Here is a 19,994-nt window from a genome sequence, read left to right on the forward strand (position 1 = left end):
GAGCCAACACCAGCCTCCCCCAGACTGTTTACATGCAGCTTCTCTCTCGCTGAAGACAACCAGAAGTGGGAACTATCTGGGAGCCGATCACTGAGCTCCAGCAAGGAGCACAGTTCCACTCACTTGTTGCTTCTCGTAGTGGTTTTCGGAGACGGGACAAGGCGACAAGGTGCCTGTGCTGGCTTCACACCAGGGCTGTGTCTAACTCAGAAGCTCTTTGTGTGTTGGAGGTGTTGGCTACTGGGAGAACTAGAGCTGCCACCCAAGCTGTGGGCTCTTAGATACCTGCACCAGCAAATACAAAGTCAGCAAACCCAAACCCTAACCCTAACCCACCTCCTTGCTGAGGATAAAGCAGGTGCCTTGTCCTTTACTGCTGCTCACTCCTCATTGCTACCAGCAGGACTCCTTTGGGGTCACTCCTCATCCTGCAGAAGATGATTGGCAGTGAGGAGGGTGCTGGTGGGTGCTGGTCCTTGGTCCAGGTGTGGCTCACAGGGAGTCACAGAGGCTTGGGGCTTGGGCCAGAACTGGGACTCGTAGATATGAAATTGTCCAAGCCAGGTTTGAGGCTTTCGATGTTAACTCTATGGAGAAAGAAGCAACAACTCTGTGTCTGTGCAGAAGATAAGCACTGAGACATCTGTTTGCCCTAGCCTGAGACACCTCTTTCATCAGTAAATTCACTTTATGAAAACACTGGGGAGAGGGGAAGAGAGAAAGGTAATTGCACCCACGACAGCCCTTAATAAATCACAGGCTGGAGCCTGCTCTCATTCCTGACACTGCTGCCTCTTAATTATAGCTGTGTTCATCTGAGGAGACGGAGTAGGAGAGCCAGGCTTTATGCAGAAGGGAGCACTAATTAAAACCTCTCTGTTCCCTAGAAAGATATTCATGCTTTCCTCTGGGGAGGAAGCGAATGGACTTGTTCCCGGCCATTCCCCGCAGGTTAATCTGTAACACTGACTTTCACACAGTGAGGCAGTTCATCTTGTTTTCAGTACCTGATGCTCTTGGCATTGCTTCTGGGTTGAGATATGGGACTTTCAAAACTCTCTGAAGAAGGAGGAGGAACAACAAGCATCCGGATAGCCTGTGCAGGTGTGGGTGCTGCTTGTCCAGTGTAAGGTTTGGGATTAGGGGCTGGCTCCTGAGTTGTCCCCTGCTGAGACTCCAGCCCTTAGTATCTGACACAGGCAGCACTTCTGGGATGAAGTGTGCCCCAGCCTGCACCCAAGCAACACTGAGAGACAAGCGTCTGACTGGAATTAGATGGACCTCAAGAGGCTGGATCCATGCTCAGCTCCACAGGGGAAAAGAACCAGGCCCCTCGGGCTGGCAGGGGATGGAGCCTTGCAGCACCAGGCACCTGCAGGCCAGCATCCCGAGCAGATCTCCAGGTGGTGATGGTACACGACTGTGCTGACACAAACCCTTCCAAATTGCAGGAGGACAGTAGTACATCTACGACACGGGAGCAGCAATTAGGCCCACTGAAGTCAAAGTGCTGGTTCCTAAATGGTGCAAGTCAGCATTTTGCAGCTGGTCCTGCAGTACTCCAGTGGCAGAAGCTGGTGAAGGGAGAGCACAACCCAGCATCCCAGCATAAGCTCACTCCAAGCAGACACTCAAACAAAGCCAGGGCAGGTTAGATATGAATAACGTGAGGAGCATGTTGTGTTTTTTTGTTTGTTTTGTTTTGTTTTCAGTAGAATTGGGGAGAGTAAATGTGCCATAAAAGGCTCTCAGGGTTGATTGTAGATCCACAGCACTGTCAGTTTTGTTGTTGCTGTCAGTTGCTACTGCTTGAATAAGTTAAAAAAATAAAATAAAATAAGGTTTCACCAACTGAAAAAAAAAAAAAGCCAGAAAAACTGCAGCTTAGTCAGAGGAGCTGTTGCACTGACCTAGGTGAGAGCAGGTTGAACAGGATAAATTGAAAGCAAATGTACCAGAGCTGTGCTTGTCGCTGGTCTTTGCCAGTAGGAGCAGGTAACACCCTAGGTGTGGTCAGGCCATCAGCTGCCTGAGCAATCCTCTCACACGTGGAAGCACCCTTCTTCCACTGCTCCTCCACTCTGCTGCTGTTTAAAAATAAAGAAGGAAGGGCCCTTTTATATATGACTTAAGTTACGAAACTCACAATACTCTCCAGCTTGGGAGTGACAGAGCTGAGGTGCTGCTGTCCTCGAGATCCGCGATGCTGCCCGTGGCATGGAGACAGTGAGATGGGAACAGTTGTTTACTGATAACAGAGCCGGGGGGCATCCTGAGAAACCAGCAGCTGGCAAGTGCAGCGCAGACAAAAGGAGATGGTTGAGCTCACCATGCAGAGCTGAGCTGCATCTTGCCGCAGGTAGTTTGGGGTGTCAAAAGTTTAGATGGGTAGGACAAAGTGCAGTCGGACAAATTCATCCTGACACCCACAGGGAGCTGAGCACGGGGGGAGAGGCAACGGGTGACCCTGTGTCCAGGCAGCTGCCTCTGGCCCCAGCCCCAGCGACTGATCGGTGAGAGGAAATGTTGTATAGGTTTAATCACAGCCTAGGAAGCGAGGGCTGAGGGTGGCTGGATGAAACAAGCTGAGCACTCAGCGCCCGCCTGCTGCAGTCACATGCGGACTAGACCAGACAGGTCCCCAGAACATCTGCTCCACACCTGGCACAACCCCAAGGAAACTCCTGATCTTTGCTCCCTGCCTGCCAAGACCTTGTAAGTCAAAGGTTAGGAGAACACGTAAAGCACTGGTGAAGACAGCAGGGCCAATCTGGGCTGTCACTACTCTCGGCAGTCCCTAGTGTTTTCCTAAGAGCACCGTGTGTGACGCTGGCTCCAACATGATCTGTCCTTGGCCAAGTGCAAATAGCTGCCAAGATGCTGCATGAAGAATCCGCTCTTCACTGCATGGGTGACTGCCACTCAGGTCCTCTCGTCTCAGCATTCTTTCCCCTAACACCTCAAGCGAAATTAGGGCTTGGTTAGCTCAAAACACCCAGCTTAGCAGTAGGTCCATGCTAGGCTTTTGCCACAAGTTGGTCCTACAGATGAGGACCTGGCAGGCGATCACCAGGAGTAGCACTTTGTCATAGCCCAGCTGAGCCCCACCAGGGCTGTGTGTGCTGAAAGAGCACCTTCAGGAAACTCTGGGAGCATCCTGAACTCCAGGCAGCTGTGGGCAGGAGGGCTTCTTGTCCACCAAGGTCAGGCCAGGAAGGGTAGTTACAGAAAGAGCTAAAAATTATATCTAATATAATTTTATCTACAGTTGAGGGGAACTGTACAGGAAGTTTTGCTACCAGGGTTGCATATCTGCTTTTCAGGAAAGCTGGTGTTTGCTCTGGTGCAGGATAAATGCCTTTGGTTTCTCAGAGAGCCCCTGTCCCTCTCAAAACAACATGTATTCCTGTGCTTTTCTGGGCTACTTGCCTCTCCCATCAAAGCCTGAAGCTCATTGAGATTGCCCACCTCCTTGCATAAAAGGGCTTTCTTGCTCATTCTCCCTCTCCCCTTTGAAGATCATGGGGTAATTCAGGTCAGCAAGGACCTCGGGAGGTCTCTAGCCCAACCAAAGCAGGGTCAGTCCTGAAATCAGGGCTTTACCTGGTCGGTTCTTGAAAATAAAGACTGGAGATGGCATAGCCGCTCGGGTAACCTTCTCCACAGTGCTGAGCTTCCCACAGCAGAAAGTGTCTCCTTTGTGTTTGCCTGCAGAGCTTTAGTCTTTTGGGACTGGAAATCCCTGTGCCAAGCCCCTGTGGGCACATGGGAGCAGCTGATGAAGCCTCTGATGATGTCTCTTCAAGACATCGCAGGAAACTCTTCTATGCCCTTTCCGGCTCTGTTATCACTCCTGGTTTCTTGTAATCCTCACAGACTCTCATCCCAGACCTCTGCTGCAGGGACCAAATATGCTTTTACTCTTTGCCCTAGCAGAAGTGTAATTTTATTTTATTTTCAGTGAGATTGTTAAAACATTTCTGCACTGTAAGATTAGGAACTGCCATTTAAATTCTTTTGATAAACCCAACCACACACATCCTTCTATTCTAAATGAAACAAAGGGCAAAGGGAACAGATTTTTTTTTGTTTGTTTTTGGAATGATCTCTCACGGGACTGTTCTGGTTACTGCATAATTGGCTGTTTGTGCTGCAAAATCCCGCTCCTGCAGGCCTCATCCCCAGAGCCTGGTAGCACTACTGAAAGCCCAAGTGATGGAAATCAACCATTGAGCCCAGATCACAGATGGTTACACTGAAAAAGATCAGGGTTTACTTGCATACATGCAGGAGGGGGCTCCACATTTGGCAGTGATGCTGGCTTGAAGCATTCTCGGTCGTTCGTGTTTCTGTGACTCTGCTTCATTGTGCTGGCACAATATCTCGTGGGGCTGGGCTGCAAGTCAGGTCCTGGAGCTGATCCGGCTGGAAAATGAAACAGCAAGGTGAAAAAATGTGTGTGTTGGGGGGAATGGGTTTCAAACCCTGTTGATTCCTGCTCTGAGTCATAGTGCTCCTGCACACACTTGCTGGGGGCCACCACCTGGGTGCTTAAGAAGAGGTTAAAGAGAGCAGGCAAGGAATAAGCCCATTTGTATCACCTGCCCTTGTGCCCATCCTCTGTGGGTTTCCAGACACCAAGTGCAACTCTTCCCCTGACAGCCAGCTGCTCTTCCCAGCTCAGGCACTTGCCCTGCACCTCTCCTCCCAGCCACAGGAGCTGATTCCACTTCAGCCTGCAGCTCTCTCTTTGTGAGACCATACAGTTTTGTTATGCCGTTTTTGTTATCTGCCCTACTTTAATAATTTTCACTCACATTCTGCCCTTATTTCCTCATTTGCAAACTCACCACACAAAAGAGGCTATCCTCCAAGCAGAGCATAGAAGTTTGGTCAAATACTTTCCAACAGAACACATTTTGCATCAGAAATCACCATTTCAGTTCCTAGGAGGACTCTGTGGGAATCCAAAAGTCTCAACATTTCTCAGGTAAAACAAATAAACGACTGACAGCCAAAGCACATTTTGATGAACTCCTGTTTCTGCCTTCCAGGGGTGACCAGCAAGTGGTATTTGATAAGAGAATCCCCACCACCCTGCCAGCCCAAAATGTGACCTGAGCCCTGTCACGTCCCTGGTACTGTGGTTGCCACCAAGTCACTGAGCTGGTTAAACTGATGTCAGCTTGTTTTCCTGCAGTGACACTCGTACCGGTGCTCCCACGTGCCAAGTTTTAGCTCAAATGAATTGTTTTTAAGTGGCCAAAAATACATAGACAGGATATGAGTAGGAAGCATAAAATGGGGTGGGAAGAGGTGGCAACGAATGCTGTCGTGATTAGGCTAAGGAGGCTGGAAAAGCCTTAAAACATCAAGTGTGATTTTCAAGACATGAATCTCCCTCGTATCTTCTGCCCCACCTTCCTGGGCAAAGTCAGAGGGTGAATTTTAGAGCAGGAAATGAAAATTATTGATGTATTAGCTGCCCCAACCCCGAAGTGCTGTATGCAGACATTTGTAAAAGGAGTAGGGAGCAGCGTGGAACATCTACTTGCTGGCACAGGCAGAGGGAGAGAGGCTGCACTCCTCTCCCTTTCTTTGGGGAAAGATCTCATGGTGTGACCTTCCTCCACAGGGAAAGAAGCATTTCTTGGTTCACATTTACCCATTATGTTCTGCATCTTGCTGCAACCCCAGGGACTTCAAGATGACCATGCTGAACACAGCCCCAAAAGTGGCTCTCAGCCTAACAACAAGCTTCTCTCAGCTGCAAAAGAAAAAAGCTCTCGACACACTAGCTGCCCTGCTGCACACCTGAACCTCTGCCAGACAAATGAATCAGCACACCAGGGAGTGACCAAGAACACTCTTCCTTTAGGAGGAGGCAGTGGAAATGTCCATTGATCTCAATGCCCCTGTCTTACTCATGAACCGGTGGTGTGCAGGAGTCTGTTTACAAGGCCAACTCCTCCTGCCCCTCCTGGGGGTCGGTGAGGGACCAGCCATGCCACCCAGACATCCTCCCCTGAAGCATTTCTTCCCTGTCTAGGCTGGCACTAGCCAGGCAAGCGGTGTTCAGGTTTGTGTCACGGTCCTCCTGGGGCTAAGGCTTTTGCTGGGAAGCAATTTGGAAAATGTGTTTGTCTGCCAAATTTATCTGTTAGGTCACCTGTAAAAGCAGTAGCTGCAGAGGCTGGCTTGTAAGGATTGTACGGTACTAGGTGGGGTCACGGCGTACCTACACATTAGAGCAAATGTTTAATGAACTATTAATGCACTTGGGTGGTCAGCCCAAAGCAATCACCACTGCAACAGCCAGTCAGTCACCAACCTGCATGGCTGCAGCTGGCAATAAACCACGGACACCCCTGGGGGATAACAGGGACCACCCAGGTGTCAGTGTGGTGTCAGGACAGTTGTCTGATAGTTGGATCAGCTGCTACTTCTGGAAGAAGCCGAACGAGAAAGGAGAGGTGTCCCTGTTGTGCAGTGAGGAGCACGTGAGGACCAGCTTTGGGAGTCAGTCAGTGCCTGCAGCCAGCAGACACGAGCACGCTGCCAGCTGCGCACAGGGCTTTGGTGCTTTGCTTGAAGACAGAAGCGATTCAATGCCCTCCTTCAGGCTGGGCTGGAGCAGAACAGGGCAGTGCCTTGGGCTGTGATCAGTCCTGCTCTGGAACATGACACACACGCAGTCACTCCCTGTTTTTACTGGCCTGACATCCGAGTCCTGATTTCTACACAGAAAATAAAAAGGATCCCTTTCAGCAACAGAGGCACAGTGTCAAATCCTCCCCCCTTCTGAAAATCACAGCTCTAACCCCCTTGCTGCCCTCTAACCCCCTCGTTCCCTGCCTGTCTCTCTTCTCCCGATGCCCCATCTGCCAGCAGCTGGACAAGGGGACAGCCTTTGCTCGCAGAAGGTGTGGGCACAAAGGAAAAGACTAGAAAATTCCTCACACCACTCTTCCCTTCCTGGGAATCCTAAGGAACTCATGTCGCATTTCTTCCCAGGGGACTCACAGCACGCTTCGTCCCATTGGGATAGTTTGGAACTAGGATTTTTTACACCATTTTAAAGAGCTTTCATACAGCGTGCACTCCTCCGCCTCCCTCCATGTCTCGAAAAGCATCTATTAATACTTGGCACGCTATTTCTGGGCTGGATTCTGAGGCTTGCTAAACCGCAGCCCAAGCACAGGTAATGCTCAGCTTGGCAGCCCCGGAGGAGACAGGCTCGGCAGACACAGCGAGCCCAGGCCTGCTCTGTGCTTTTCCGTGGCTTCTGTGGGGTTTCTCCAAGAGAGAGGAAAAGTGTGAATTCAGGAGCAGTGACTCAGCCTGAGGACTCTGCCCACACTTCTTTCAGAGGGGCAGTGGAGGTGGAGTCAGCTTCCAATTTTTGTCCCAAGATCCTGGTGATTGTGGCTATTTGTGCGTTCTCCCTGGATATTTATAGGGCAAGGCACTGTCTAGACTTGCTTTTGGTTGTTTCTTTAAGGGGAGTTTTACCTCCTGGCAGGAATATAGAAGCTCCTAGTTTGGTTCAGCTTGTGCTGAGAGCCTTCCTCTGCCACACCGGCCTCTGTGGGCTCCCAGAGCCTCCAGCACTGCCTTGGCTCCTGACCTGGGTCTCCACTAAGGGCTGTTTGCAGATCAGCCATGGACTGCAAACAGCCACACGTGTGTGTGTGTACAAGTGTGCTGCAGGGGGATGATTTCCCATCCTTTCTCTAGGTGATCTGTGAATCTCACATCGAGAATTTGTAAATATTGGCACTTCTGCTCCACGGTACCATTTTGTGTTTCAACACAAGCCTCCATTTCATCCCCATGATGGATCAATAGTGCAGACAGCAGATGTGTTGCCTCCAAACTCCTAGTGCAAGCTGGCAGGGCTGTGTGGCCCATGGGGACCGCTCATGCCAAGCCCAACTGCCGGACAAGCATGTGGGTGTTCCCCTTGCAATGCTGGGAAGTAGGACTGTTTGCTCAGGAAACACTTTTTAAGCACAGGTTGCTGTTTCTGAGGAGGTTGGTGAACAAGGCACTGGCTCCTTGGGTACAATCCTCAGTGATGGGTATAAATCTTATCCCATTTGGGCTGAGCACAGAAGGGCACGGCATATAAGAAGGGGAGAGACTTAAAAAGCAGCAGTCGGTCCCATCAAAGAAGAGGGATGGCTGTAGGGCAGAGGTGTCTTGGCCTAAAAAAGCTGCTCCCTGCTTCTTCCATGGAGGCTGAAGAAGACTTGGTTCTTCTCTACCTGGGCCTTCGATAGCTACACAGCGAGTAACACACCAGTCACAGCTGGGATTTGGCCAAATCTACAACGTGTCTTTCTGCCAGCAACTGATGTCCCTGACCTGCTGGGCTGGGTTGTATTTATCCGGGTGCTCATCTCGTGGAGAATCTCTGCAATGTGAAAAATCTTGTGTGCAGAGCAGGGAGTGTTCCTTCCAGGCACCCAGCAGGCTGTACCCACTGCCTGTGATTCTAACGACTGTAACACCTACATGCTGTGCATGCCCTGATGCTATGCTTGCATTTGGGCTCACCTCTTCCATAGGGGCTAGCATCTTCCCAAAGCGACCTGTGATCTTGACTGGCTCCGTCACTGCAAAGATGAAAACGTGAAAGGGTGCCACAGGTGGGAGGGAGGAAGCAAAAAAACAATACTCATTGCTTTCCAAAACATGGGGCTCTGTAAAGATATCTCAAAGAGGGCAGATAATAAAGGGGACTCCCAGGGAGTCTCTGCGAGAGATTGGTTGGATGCTTTTCCCTTCTCAAAGCAGGAAATCACCAGCAACAGGTTCAAATGGAGTCGTGAAGCTTAGACTTGGCCTCGCTGAACCACCTTGACTTGCAAGGCCTGATCTGAAAGATGGGATTTGGAAATTCCAGTCTTAAGAGGAAACGTGTCTTGTTTGCTTGCTTTTACAAAGCAGCAACAACAAACGTAGCATGTTCACTTGCTTCTTTGCTCTGGATATGGGTTTCCCCTGATGCTATCTGACTAGCCCCAATACAGGTTTTTTTTTTTTTTTTTTTTTTTTTAGAAGTGTATGCTGTTGGAAGAGACCCTACAGAACAGGTTTGAGTTTCTTTCAGTGAGCCCTGCCAGGCTTACTTCCTGGCAGGTTCAGAAAAGCAACTGAAGGCAAGAGAAGGGTGGGTTCTTCATAAGGATGCTGGATCAGGACACACAAGACCCAGGTTAAATTCCCAGGTCTGCTGCAGTCTCCTGGGTTACACCCCACAAGCATTTTAGAGACCTAAAGCAGGCCATGTGAATTTATAGCTCTCAGGTGCCCCATGGGGAGCACTGAGCACACACCCCAAAGCCTCCCCAACACCACAAAGCTGTTCTGTTAGTGGGATGGCGTGGGATGTAGCCCCTTCTGTCTGCCAGCTCCTCCCATATGTTACCACAGCAGGTAGGGCAGATGATGGGAGCTGGAGGGACGTTCACAGGGGCTGTCTGGAGCGTGGACAAGCCAAGCAGTGCAGGACACATCCTGCCACAGCGCCTGTGCTCCTCTGCTCTTGTGTACATGACAAGGCTTAGCTCTGCAGGACAGTCTGTCAAACAGCTTTCGTCAGCATCACATTCCCTTACAAAAACACCCAGCAACTCTAACAGACAGCGCTTTGTTTTCCTGGGAAGTTAAAAAGAGAACATCATGAGGTGGACGGCTAATGTTTCTAACTGATGCTTTATGCTGCTTGCCGAGGCTTTTGCTAATTGAGCACCTCTGCCTGGCCCATCCAGTTGGCTCTGGCTGCCTGCACAGACAGCAGCACGCTGCCGGGGATCTGTGCCCTCCTGCCCTGGGGCAGCCTTTCCATCACGTACATTTCACCCATGTTCATGCCCCGTAACCTGCTTGGTGGTGCCTTCCCTCACCATGTCCTGGGGCACTTCACATGTGGGGCAGAACAAGGCCATTCCCACCACCAGCTCTGGGCTGCATGGATGGGGCTGCCTGGACCACTTCACTTGTTGGCCTGAGCCCTGTTGGCCCAACCAGTCAAGAAAAGCTTTAGGCTGTGGACATTAAGCCCTATTTGCCCCCTTTTTGGTGACACATTGGTTAAACCAATTAGTATTAGTACAATGGCTCCAATTAGGATAATATTTCAGTGCAAGTCCATGGGCATTTTGTAAGTCCTATCACACCTGGCAGGATTTTTCAAGGTCTGTTAGAAGTGAGTTAGCCCATGCACAGATAAGCTTACTACTATACCTAGATAGCTTGTTGGGTTTTAAGGTTTTGGAGACAGTTCTTAAACAAAACTCTGCCCGGCTCAGGAGTAGCAAGTCCTACCAGACAGAGCAATGCATGAAATGCAAAGTTAAGTTCCTTTTCCTTCCTCTAGAACCAAGATGTACGTGGTCATTGACAAGTTCTTTCCAGCTCTTTGTGCCACAGTTTTCTTGTGTGTAAAACAGGTGAAGTAATGCTAATCAGAACTTCACAGAAAAATAACTGTTTTTTTTTGTTTGTTTGTTTTGTTTTTAGTTATTTTTCCTGAAAGTTTCTGAGATTTGGCTTCATCCCAGCTTGGAATTAAAACAGAAAATTTCAAAAATCTCATCCAATACAAACTTAGGGAAAATCACACTCAAACAGCTCTTTCACATAGATGAATATATTTTGTCCTCGATAAATATCAAACACAATCTAGCTAACATTAAAGTACACAATCCAGCTGAGTTTTAACAGATGTTAAACTGGAGATAATTTCAGACTGAACGTATCAAAGTTTCTACTCACAAGTGTCTTAAGTTGAGCTTGGCCTTATTTTTTTCTGCTGTTCCAGCAAAACCTGTTACATTCTGCCCAGCATTTCTCTGCTGCTACAGCTGTGTATTGTGATGGGCTCTGACACCAACAAACCCTCTCCAGCCCACTCTGATCTCAGTCTTAAAGGTGCTCTTAGACCTGTGAGGAAAAACACTTGCAGGCACTAGATGCTGCTATTGTTACTGGTATTCACTGTGATTATGATGAGAATTGTACTGGCCCTAAAAATACACGAATATTTCCTACTTTCAAGTTGTCCAATCTTCACCCAATATTTAGAATTTTTCACAATCCCTTTCCATTTGCTTGAGAACAAAAACAATGCATGGCCACAGCAGACGAGTGGGAAATATTCCTGATAAAAATACTGTATAACAATTGCAGTGATCGGCCCACAGAAAAGAGAGCTATTACTTTTTCCTCTATCCCAGAGCTTCTCCACCCTTGCAGGGCTGCAGCTCCCTCTTCAAAGGCTCAGAGAAAGTCAAAACAATGCATGGCCCTTTTCCACTTACAATAAAAGTACAGAAATGGAGACATTGTTGTCATTACAGACAACAATGACAAGCTCCTATCATGAATATGTGTGTCTTTGGGAGGATATTTGACCTTCAAGGGCAAGGATGTCCGGAAAATCAGGGAGTGAGATTTCCTTGGCTTTTAAGCACAATGCTTCACCCACCTCAGTGTCCTCCAGCACTGGCTTCCACTGGTCTCCCTTGGGCCCCCAGTTCAGCACATGGGACCTCTGGGCATGGCTTGGGCAGATAGAGATGTGGGATGGAGGCTTTACAGGATCACTGCTAAATTTGCCTCTTGCTTCCCTTCCTTATGCATGCTGGCCCACTGGGGAAGGAGGAGAAAGCAGCCACACCCTGCAGGGAGATAAGAGAGAGATCAGGAACCCTCTAATCAAGAGAGTGTGAGCACAGCTGTAATGACAGCAGAAGGTGAAGACAACATGTGCATTGAGGTTGCAGGTTGATGGAGCTCTTAGAGATGTCCCCATGGGGACAGGGAACCCAGGAAAGCAAGCTGCTTGGTCACAGCCCCCTGAGCTTCTTGCTTCTTGTCCCTGGCTCCATCCACATTTAGAAGTGATGTTCTCTCAGCCCCTTCTTCATCTTATTCAAGTCTGGTTGTCTCTCAATTTAGCAAAATAATTATAAAGACTCCAACCCATCAGAAGCGTGTCCTCCTCCAGTCAACCAGCCAGGATTCAATTAATATCAGACAATTTAAACTGAATTAAAAGCTCTGGCTCAAGGATCTGTCCTGGTTTAATTTGGCCAGCATCACACCACACCCTCATTTCACTTAACACGAGTTTGAACAGAGACATGGTCCTTAAAGCAGCATCAAGAAGGTTAAATAATGAAAATATCATGAATAAATAAAAAGCAGGGAGCCCAGCAGGATAAAAACCTGCTGACTCGGCAGGCACTCACACTGCTCCCTGCTCCGTGCCCTTGTTCAGGTGCAGGAGACCTGGAAGCGAGCACAACCTCCCAGCAGGCAAAGGACTGGGGGCACGGGGGGCACTGGGAGCACTGGGGTTACTGCAATTACCAACAAGGAAATGGAGCAGGGATCACTCAGGCAGATGGGTCAGACAGAGCAATTGATATCAGCACCGCTGACATTTCATGCTAACACATTACAGCTTCTGCTCAGCTAAGCAAAATCCTGTTGGAGCATCAGCGTACGAGGGGCACAAAGCCTCTCGTGCTGTTTTCCGGGCGTCAGGTTGTTCCCATTGCACACTGCAGGCAGCATGTTGGCAGGTAGTTCTGGTAACTGCAAAGGTCTGGAGACACTTCTACTAGCCAAGGTACGCACTAGCTTATTCTGCCTTCCTCTAGGGAGCCCAGCTTACTCCCTTAGGTATTTTCTTATTAACCATCAGCAGATAAAGAATTGGCACATTTTATGGCTGGTCCATTTCTACCCCTGAGGCTGAGCAGTGAATGCTGTCATTCCCATTCCTCTGGCAGCAAGGCAGGATTTGGCCAGATGGATTCTTCTAAAAGCAGGACCAGATCCCCTAGAGCTTGTCTTTTGCTTGTGAAGGAGAAACCAAAAGCAGCAAGTCCTCGGCTGCGACCCTGGTTCCTCCTGTTGTTTTTTACAGCTGGGGCCTGGGAGCAAGCTCTGAACTCCACCAGGCAAACTCGGCACTCCCTTACCTTCTGGAGTAACCTGGATTTCAGCCCATTAAGGACACGGCCCTGCGGCAGTAAGTGAAAGGGAGCCAGAAATATTACATTAATAAGCAGAAACGTTCCCAGCTCTGATCATTAGCCATGGGACTAAAGTGCTCAGACAGTATAAAGTAAACAGAAGAGAGCTGGGTTTATTAGAGCACGTTCCCTTTTCCAGGTATCTTATGCTAATGTACACAGAGATCTGAGAGATAGGAACCGTTTGAGGACTGTAAGAGGAAACCAGCAGACAGCTATTAACAGAGGAAAAATTCACAGGTACCTAAGCCTGGGCACAGGGACGGGTTTTCTTACACTCAGAGAGGCTGGCAGAACACCAAGTTTCTATTCTAACATATATAAATTTATAGCCACGTTTGTGTGTGCATGGACTTTGGTGTCTGCCAAAAGAGAGATGAAAATGGGAATTTAATATATGAAAATGGGAATTTAATATACTATCTACAAATTACACTTCAAAGTAATTTCTACCCGTGCCTTAGCACTGAGGAGCATTACTGCGATACAAAAGAGGCCAAAAGCCATCAGGCTGAGCCCAGAAAATGCCAGGGGAGTCCGTGTGAACACGAGTGTGTGGCTGTGCAATGGTAGCAGCAGCGTACCTGCATGCTGTGTGCCTCACCTGGAGAGCTGTATCGCCACAAAGCACATCCCTCTGACGTGTTACAATCGGTAGGAAAGCTGCGAATCTGCCCTGACCTCAGGGCAAAACGTACAGAGCAAAATACCACAAGCGAGCGTTTCCAACACGAGGAATAAAACCGGATACCTAGGGAATCTCGGGCAGCTCTGCCGATGATACAACAAGCCCTGCAGCAGAGACAGTCAGCCTCCCGTTGGGAAATCCCAGATGCCAGGGATGACTCCAAAGTATTCCCCAGGGATTGCACACAGATTGAGCCTAAACTCAGTTAAGCAAAACCTCAGGGAGGCAGCTCTGCACGTGCCAACCACCTTGAAAGGTTCCATTGCAGGAGCTCCCACTGAAAACAGCAATTAATGCCTTCCTTCAGACCACCAACGGGTATCTTAAAGCCATACCTTTGAATTCTGACAACCTCATAATGAGGTGAGCAGGGTCTGACCCAGGAGAAGGAAAAGAGGCGCTGAGTGCACAGCCCACACACAGGTGCCTCCCGAGCTTCTTAAAAGGGAATAAAAAACCTTGAAGAGTTTGTCTTGGCTTTCCTTCAACTCACGCACTAGAACTGAGGTGGATATCTTGAATCCCAATATGAAATGTTCCCCGAGTTTTTATTATACCTTGTTTTCCCTTTTTTTTTTTTTTTTTTTCCCTTGCAGTTCTGCTCTCAGAGCAGCGCCTGCATCTCTCTCAAGCATTTTCTCATTACTTACAATTCTCATCAGCAGAAGGAGGTGAAATATCAGTGCTAAGCCTGCCTGCCTCTCACCAAGCAGCCAGCCAGTGCAGTAATTATTTTCTCCATCCTTATGCTGCCGGTGGAGCAGTCTTTTCTCTATTCAGGGAATACACTAGGTGAGGATACTTTAACAGCTAGTGTTTAGCCACATGGCATAAGATAATGGCAGTACGGACATGAAAAATGACTCAGGACACTTACCATGGTGAGCACACGGCCACAGTGATCTGTGAGCCTGCTAATCGCCTCAGAGAGGCCATAAAGGCAAAGGTCTCATCGGGCCATACTAAACCATCGGCAGGGCTGCATTGGTAGAAGGTGGCTGTGCTGAGATGCCACGGAGTCTGGGTGTGCCTGCACAGGCTGGGTGAGAGGGGAGAGGTGGAAGTAGGTTTCAGAAAGGTTGTGTCATCTTCACCTTGGCCCAGGTCAGAGCTGTGACAAGTGTCTGAGCCACAGGGCAGAGACCAGCCTGGAAACCCCACTGTGCCCAGCTGACTGCTTTCACCTGCCCAGGCTGCTGCCTGGGGACCCCAAGTCAGAGGTGGGAAAGGCACCATGCACACGGATAAATCATCTGAGTGTGTGATGGCTGGTTTCTGATTGCTAACCCTGTGTCCTCTGCTTCTGCTGCAGCTGCCTGTCCTGTGAAGCAACATGAGTCTCAAGGGATCCCTCGGCAGCAGCTCTGGCTCAGCAAAGTAAGGATCTCCATGGTGGGCTCCCTCCATCTCATGGCTGGCACTTCTGCTCCTTCCCACCACCCAGGGGGATGCTTCTGGGGGTCCCGCTTGCCATCCCCTGCAGATCCCAGGGGTTTGTTTCACCCTCCGTGGGCACCTCACAAGCTGTGGTGGTACCCAGCATTACTGCCCCTCACCTCACGGGCACGACTTTCCTGCACGTTCCTGGTCTCTGGAGAGTGGGTGTAAGAGTGCTGCCGACCACCGCCAGCACCCAGGGGGACATCGTGACAGGAGCTGCTGGCCACCCCCTGCCTCAGCCATGGCACCCTGAGGTGCCACTTTGATCCTCCCCTGTCCCCACCGTTCCCTCAGGCTGCACACTCCCACACACAGCCTGGGCAGACAGGGCAGGGGGAGGGATGGCCTTACAGGGGATATAACCCATTCCTAGGGGCCTGACACCCCAAACTCAAAGCATTTTGCTCTCATTTATGTCCTTGCATGTTTTTATAGGGGCTGCTTTCTGTGTCTGAGCAGCTGAGGTGGGTTTTAAAAGGGTCCATTAACAAGGGCCCTAAGGCCTGGCTCTTAAGCTGTCTTGGGTTTAGGTGGACTCAGTGGTAAAATGGGGGTTCTCCTTTTCCCTAGCACTGTCAGAGGAGCAAACACAGATGATTTGGGACAGCATGCCAGATAGACATGGTGAGGAGGGCAGTTCTGCTCTCCCTTGGGATTGCCATGGGGCTGCAGTGCTGATCACCGCGTGCATCGCACGTGAGAGCAGATGTTAATGAGGTTAAAAAGTGACAGCTGATTTCTGCCTTGTCTCTCTTACAGTGGCAGCATGGGCAGAGCGGACGGAGCCTCCAAGCTGAGCGCAAAGGACCTGTATGGTAAGTCATGCCCACGGACATGTAGGGTTTGCTATAGCAAGGGCACCTCTGGAGATCTGGAGGCAGCTGCTAGGGAGCTTTAGGCCGGTACTTGGGCCTGTGTTTCAGACCTCCACGCACAGCAGCTGCCCTGACATGGCAGTGAAAATGCATCTTGCCTCCACGCTGCCGTCTCCCACGCAGGGCCCAGCGGTGATTTCGTGCAGACAGGCAAGCAAATGCAGGCACGGCTCCCACCTGCCACCCAGATCCTCTCCAGTTATGCTAGTGAGATAACCCCATAAGGGGCCCGACAAAGGAAAAACTGTCCTCAACATGTTAATGATTATACTCTTTTAACTACTCGGTGAGCCATGAAAACTCCAGTGCCCTTTGGCTGGTCGGAAGCAGAGGGAATTGGTGGGATTGGCGCTTGTGCAGAGCCTGATCTGCAGCTTGTCCATAAACCACCAGAGCTCCAGAGGAGCCAGCAAAACATGGGCTGAGGAGTAGTAGAGAACGTTTAGGTATCAATAACAGTTCTTCCTGATCTTAGAAGCTCTCTTAATGCATCCCAGGTGAAGCCTTGACCTGTGGGGTGTGCTGGGATGGGCAGAACAAGCAGAGAGCTGTGTCAGAAGTCATCCCCCTCAGCTGCTCTCTGGATAAAGAGAAGGGGTTTTGTCAGGGGGAACACTTGCAGCTTTTAGGGAGCCCAAACCTGCAAACTCTCCCACCAGAGAGCTGTCAGTTTGCCAGGTTGGTGCTTGCATAGGGTGTGGAAGGGCTGTGACAGCTTGTATTTGGTTGGCAAGCTCCCTTTGGTGCGGCAAGATGAGGGTGGCTGTGTTTGTCCCTGGAAAGTGCTTTTGGTTGCTGAATGGCTTTGCCTGGAGTTTCATCAGTGTGGAGTGGCCTGAAACTGTGTCCCCCAAATGATGGATTTCAAGAAGAGGGCACTGGTGGGAAGGTAGGAGCTGTACTTAGAGGATGAAGTGTTAAACATAGGAAATGCTAACTGAATAGCTGCAAAGAAGTGAAACATGGGAATAAAGGTGGATGAGCAATTTAATGCTACTGGACAGGGCTACTTCTGGCCTCGATGCTGCATGATGGGCAGGTGCCAAGAGAAGGTTTGAACTGTGTCTGTCATTTGTCTTGGGATGAAAGGACATGTGTTAAGCCCAGAAAGAAGAGAGAGGCCGAGGAGTGGCAATGTTCGGGTGCTGCTCCACTCTGCACACAGGACTGCCATCTCAGTTGAGCTCGTCCTGCCTCTGACAGCACCATTTCCTTTGCTCTGCTCTGAAAGCTCATGCAAATCTTGCAAATCGGGGCCAGAAACATTTTAGTTGCAAGGTAAATAGAGAGCCATACAGAGACATGAGAAAATGAAACTGAGAGTTGAAAACTGTTGGAAACAGGGCATGAGCTCAGGTTAGCACCCACTGATGGAGACAGCCCAGAGCTCTGAATTATCAGGGTGTTGGGGTGGGATCTAATTGTGTGCACAGAACTGATGTGGCAGCATCTGGTGGTGAGTACTGCCCACCCTGCAATGCCTTCATCGTAAAAGCAAGCAAAGGGAAAAGGTGAAAAACTGTTTTGAAACCAAACACTTTCTCAAATAAGTCATTTTAAATGCTGAGTTACATCTTCATATCTTCATTTTTTTTTTTCATGGACACACCCCGAAAGCAAATTTCAGCAAGAACAGGACCTCTCCCACCAAATTCCAGCAAACCTCAAACAAGTACTGTAAGTCCAGAGGCCAAATCCTCAAGAGGAATTAAATCAGCGGCCCCTGATTTCCCTCCTGCCTCAGCAGGGCACTATGAGGGCTGCGGTAATTTACTGCAGAAATCAGTGGCTGTCAGCTGGCTCGGCCCCGTATGCACAAGCACGTCCATGGAGTTTATGCCTGGCAGAGCTTGAGACTTGCTCACTAATTCAGCGTGCCTTTTCCAAAGGACACTCAGTGTGTGTTAAGCCAACATTTAAATGTTTGGGTCCCGTTCCCACTTGAATCCTCCCTCCCCCAACATCAGTTTCTGCTGTGAGCTGGCACATTTGGGGGTGGAGGGCAGGCAAGAACTAAAATTCCAGGGAGAATTATGTTTCATAATGAAACAAATCACATCAAGCCGAGCTGGCCTTGATTATGTGATTATGATGCTGCTAAGGGACATTCAGAGCTTAGGAGACTTTTTATGTTTCCATTTTTCTCTGGTGCAGTCAGGCTGGACCCTCAGCCTGTGCACACTGCCAGGCCTCCAAAGTCTGGGTGCGATGAGCATGCAGACATCTGCTGCATTTAAAGCTCACTGGGTAACGTCCTTCTGCAGATCCAAAGCACACAGGTGTCTTAGATTGGATATTAGGAAGAATTTCCTCATGGGAAGGGTGGTCAGGTGTTGGGGCAGGCTGCCCAGGGAGGTGGTGGAGCCACCATCCCTGGAGGTATTTAAGAGACGTGTGAATGTGGCACGTAGGGACGTGGTTCAGTGGTGGACTAGGTAGTGATGGGTGGACTTGATGATCTGAAGGGTCTCTTCCAACCTCAATGATCCTGTGAATCGATGGGCTCACAGCACCCAGGTCCCAGCTTCTGGGCCACGCAGATCCGCAGAGGTGCTAGCCCCTGAGGAAGGTGGCTGCCCTGGTGTCACAGCTGGCCTGCTCTGAGTGCTGTGACACTGGGTACATGGCACAGCACCAAGTCTTTTATGTTATGGTGAACGCAGAGGGATGCAGAGAGACCCAAATCACTGGGGAATTCTGCAGAAAAATGGCTTACAACCCTGAGATATCTTCCCCTGGCTCTATCCCTACCAGAATCTCAATCAGAGCTCTTTCTAGGGTGCTCAGCCATCCTTGGAGTTGCCTGGCTGTCATGGGAGCTGTGTCATCCTTCCCACCCCCCTCAGCAGAACAGCATCACATTTGCTCAGCTCCGTGTTCTGGAAGCGTCTGTGGCTGCCCGTACAGAGAGCCCCGGCTCGGCGGGCAGCAGGGGGAATGGCTGGCACCTCTCAGGTTGCCACCTTGCTCAATGCACAGCAACTGGCCGAATAAATGTTAATGCGTACCATAAATAAATTAAGCTGCTTCTCCGCTTACCGGCATCTCTTCTGAACCCAGATGAAAGGCCGTGGGGGGGAAACCAACGTGGCTCTGGCAGGAGCCAAGGGAAGGGCTGGAAGGGAGGTGTCTGTGCACAGCGGTCTCCCCAGCACTCTTGCTACCCCTTTCTGTGGCAATAACCAGGTGGACTTTTGCAGGCACTCATCCAAGCTGCTTTTGTGGTTTATCGGATGGTGCTGTCTCTCATGAGGGATCAGGCACTGTGACTGTGAGAAGATGCATAGAATTGAGGGGAGTTTAATGGTTATAGCGGGTTTCACATGGGGCTAGGAGAAGGAAATGGCCCTGCAGCAGAGCTCACTTCTGTTCAGTGCCGAGTCTGTCCCTGTGATGCTCAGCTGCTTTTTGCCCTGCCAAGAGACAGTGACAAGCCACCTGCCTTCCTTGATATGCTCGTTTCTGGGAAAGACCCAACCTTGGTGTGGCACGGGGCTGGAAAAGGGAGGTTAGGGCATGGGCACAGCCGGTGGTCCGAGTTAGGCTGGAGAAACACGGAGCTGCAAGGTGGCAGCATGCGAGGCGCGATCACTTGACACTGCACGCCTCCCGTAACCCAAGAAAGGCTTCAGCGCTGTAACAGGACACGGGATGCAAACACAAAGAGAAGCACTGCTCCCTCTGGGCCCTGGGATGGGTATCATCTGCCTGGGGAGCCGTGGGGAGAGGAGACCCATGAGCTGTAGGCAGAATATGCCGATGGTGAAGGACTGACAGGTTTAATGGTCACAAGCCAGCTCCTTGGGGTCTCTGCAGGCCTCCCGTATTTCCTCCTGGGGCTACGTGGGGAAGATAAGACTGGACAGCCCCCTTTGTTTCCCCTGGCCTGTAATTCCTTGCCAGTTGCTCTCCCACGTCCCCACTTGCACCCTGGGTGAG

The 19,994-nt window shown here is 50.0% G+C and overlaps 1 protein-coding gene across 2 annotated transcripts in view; it reads left to right on the forward strand.

Annotated features, from left to right (window-relative positions):
- Positions 1 to 19,994, forward strand: part of EPS8L2 (EPS8 signaling adaptor L2) — a 61,693-nt gene that overhangs the window by 4,509 nt on the left and 37,190 nt on the right. The window contains exons 2-3 of one of the 2 annotated variants that reach the window (XM_082761528.1): positions 15,053 to 15,117; positions 15,940 to 15,995. In XM_082761528.1, the coding sequence (XP_082617654.1) occupies positions 15,074 to 15,117; positions 15,940 to 15,995 (100 nt within the window). In that variant the 5' untranslated portion in view covers positions 15,053 to 15,073. The remainder of the gene's footprint in view (positions 1 to 15,052; positions 15,118 to 15,939; positions 15,996 to 19,994) is intronic. The other variant, XM_082761529.1, reaches the window with a different exon arrangement.

The sequence above is a fragment of the Aythya marila genome (assembly GCF_965140915.1).
Source record: "Aythya marila genome assembly, chromosome: 5".
Classification (NCBI taxonomy): Eukaryota; Metazoa; Chordata; class Aves; order Anseriformes; family Anatidae; genus Aythya; species Aythya marila.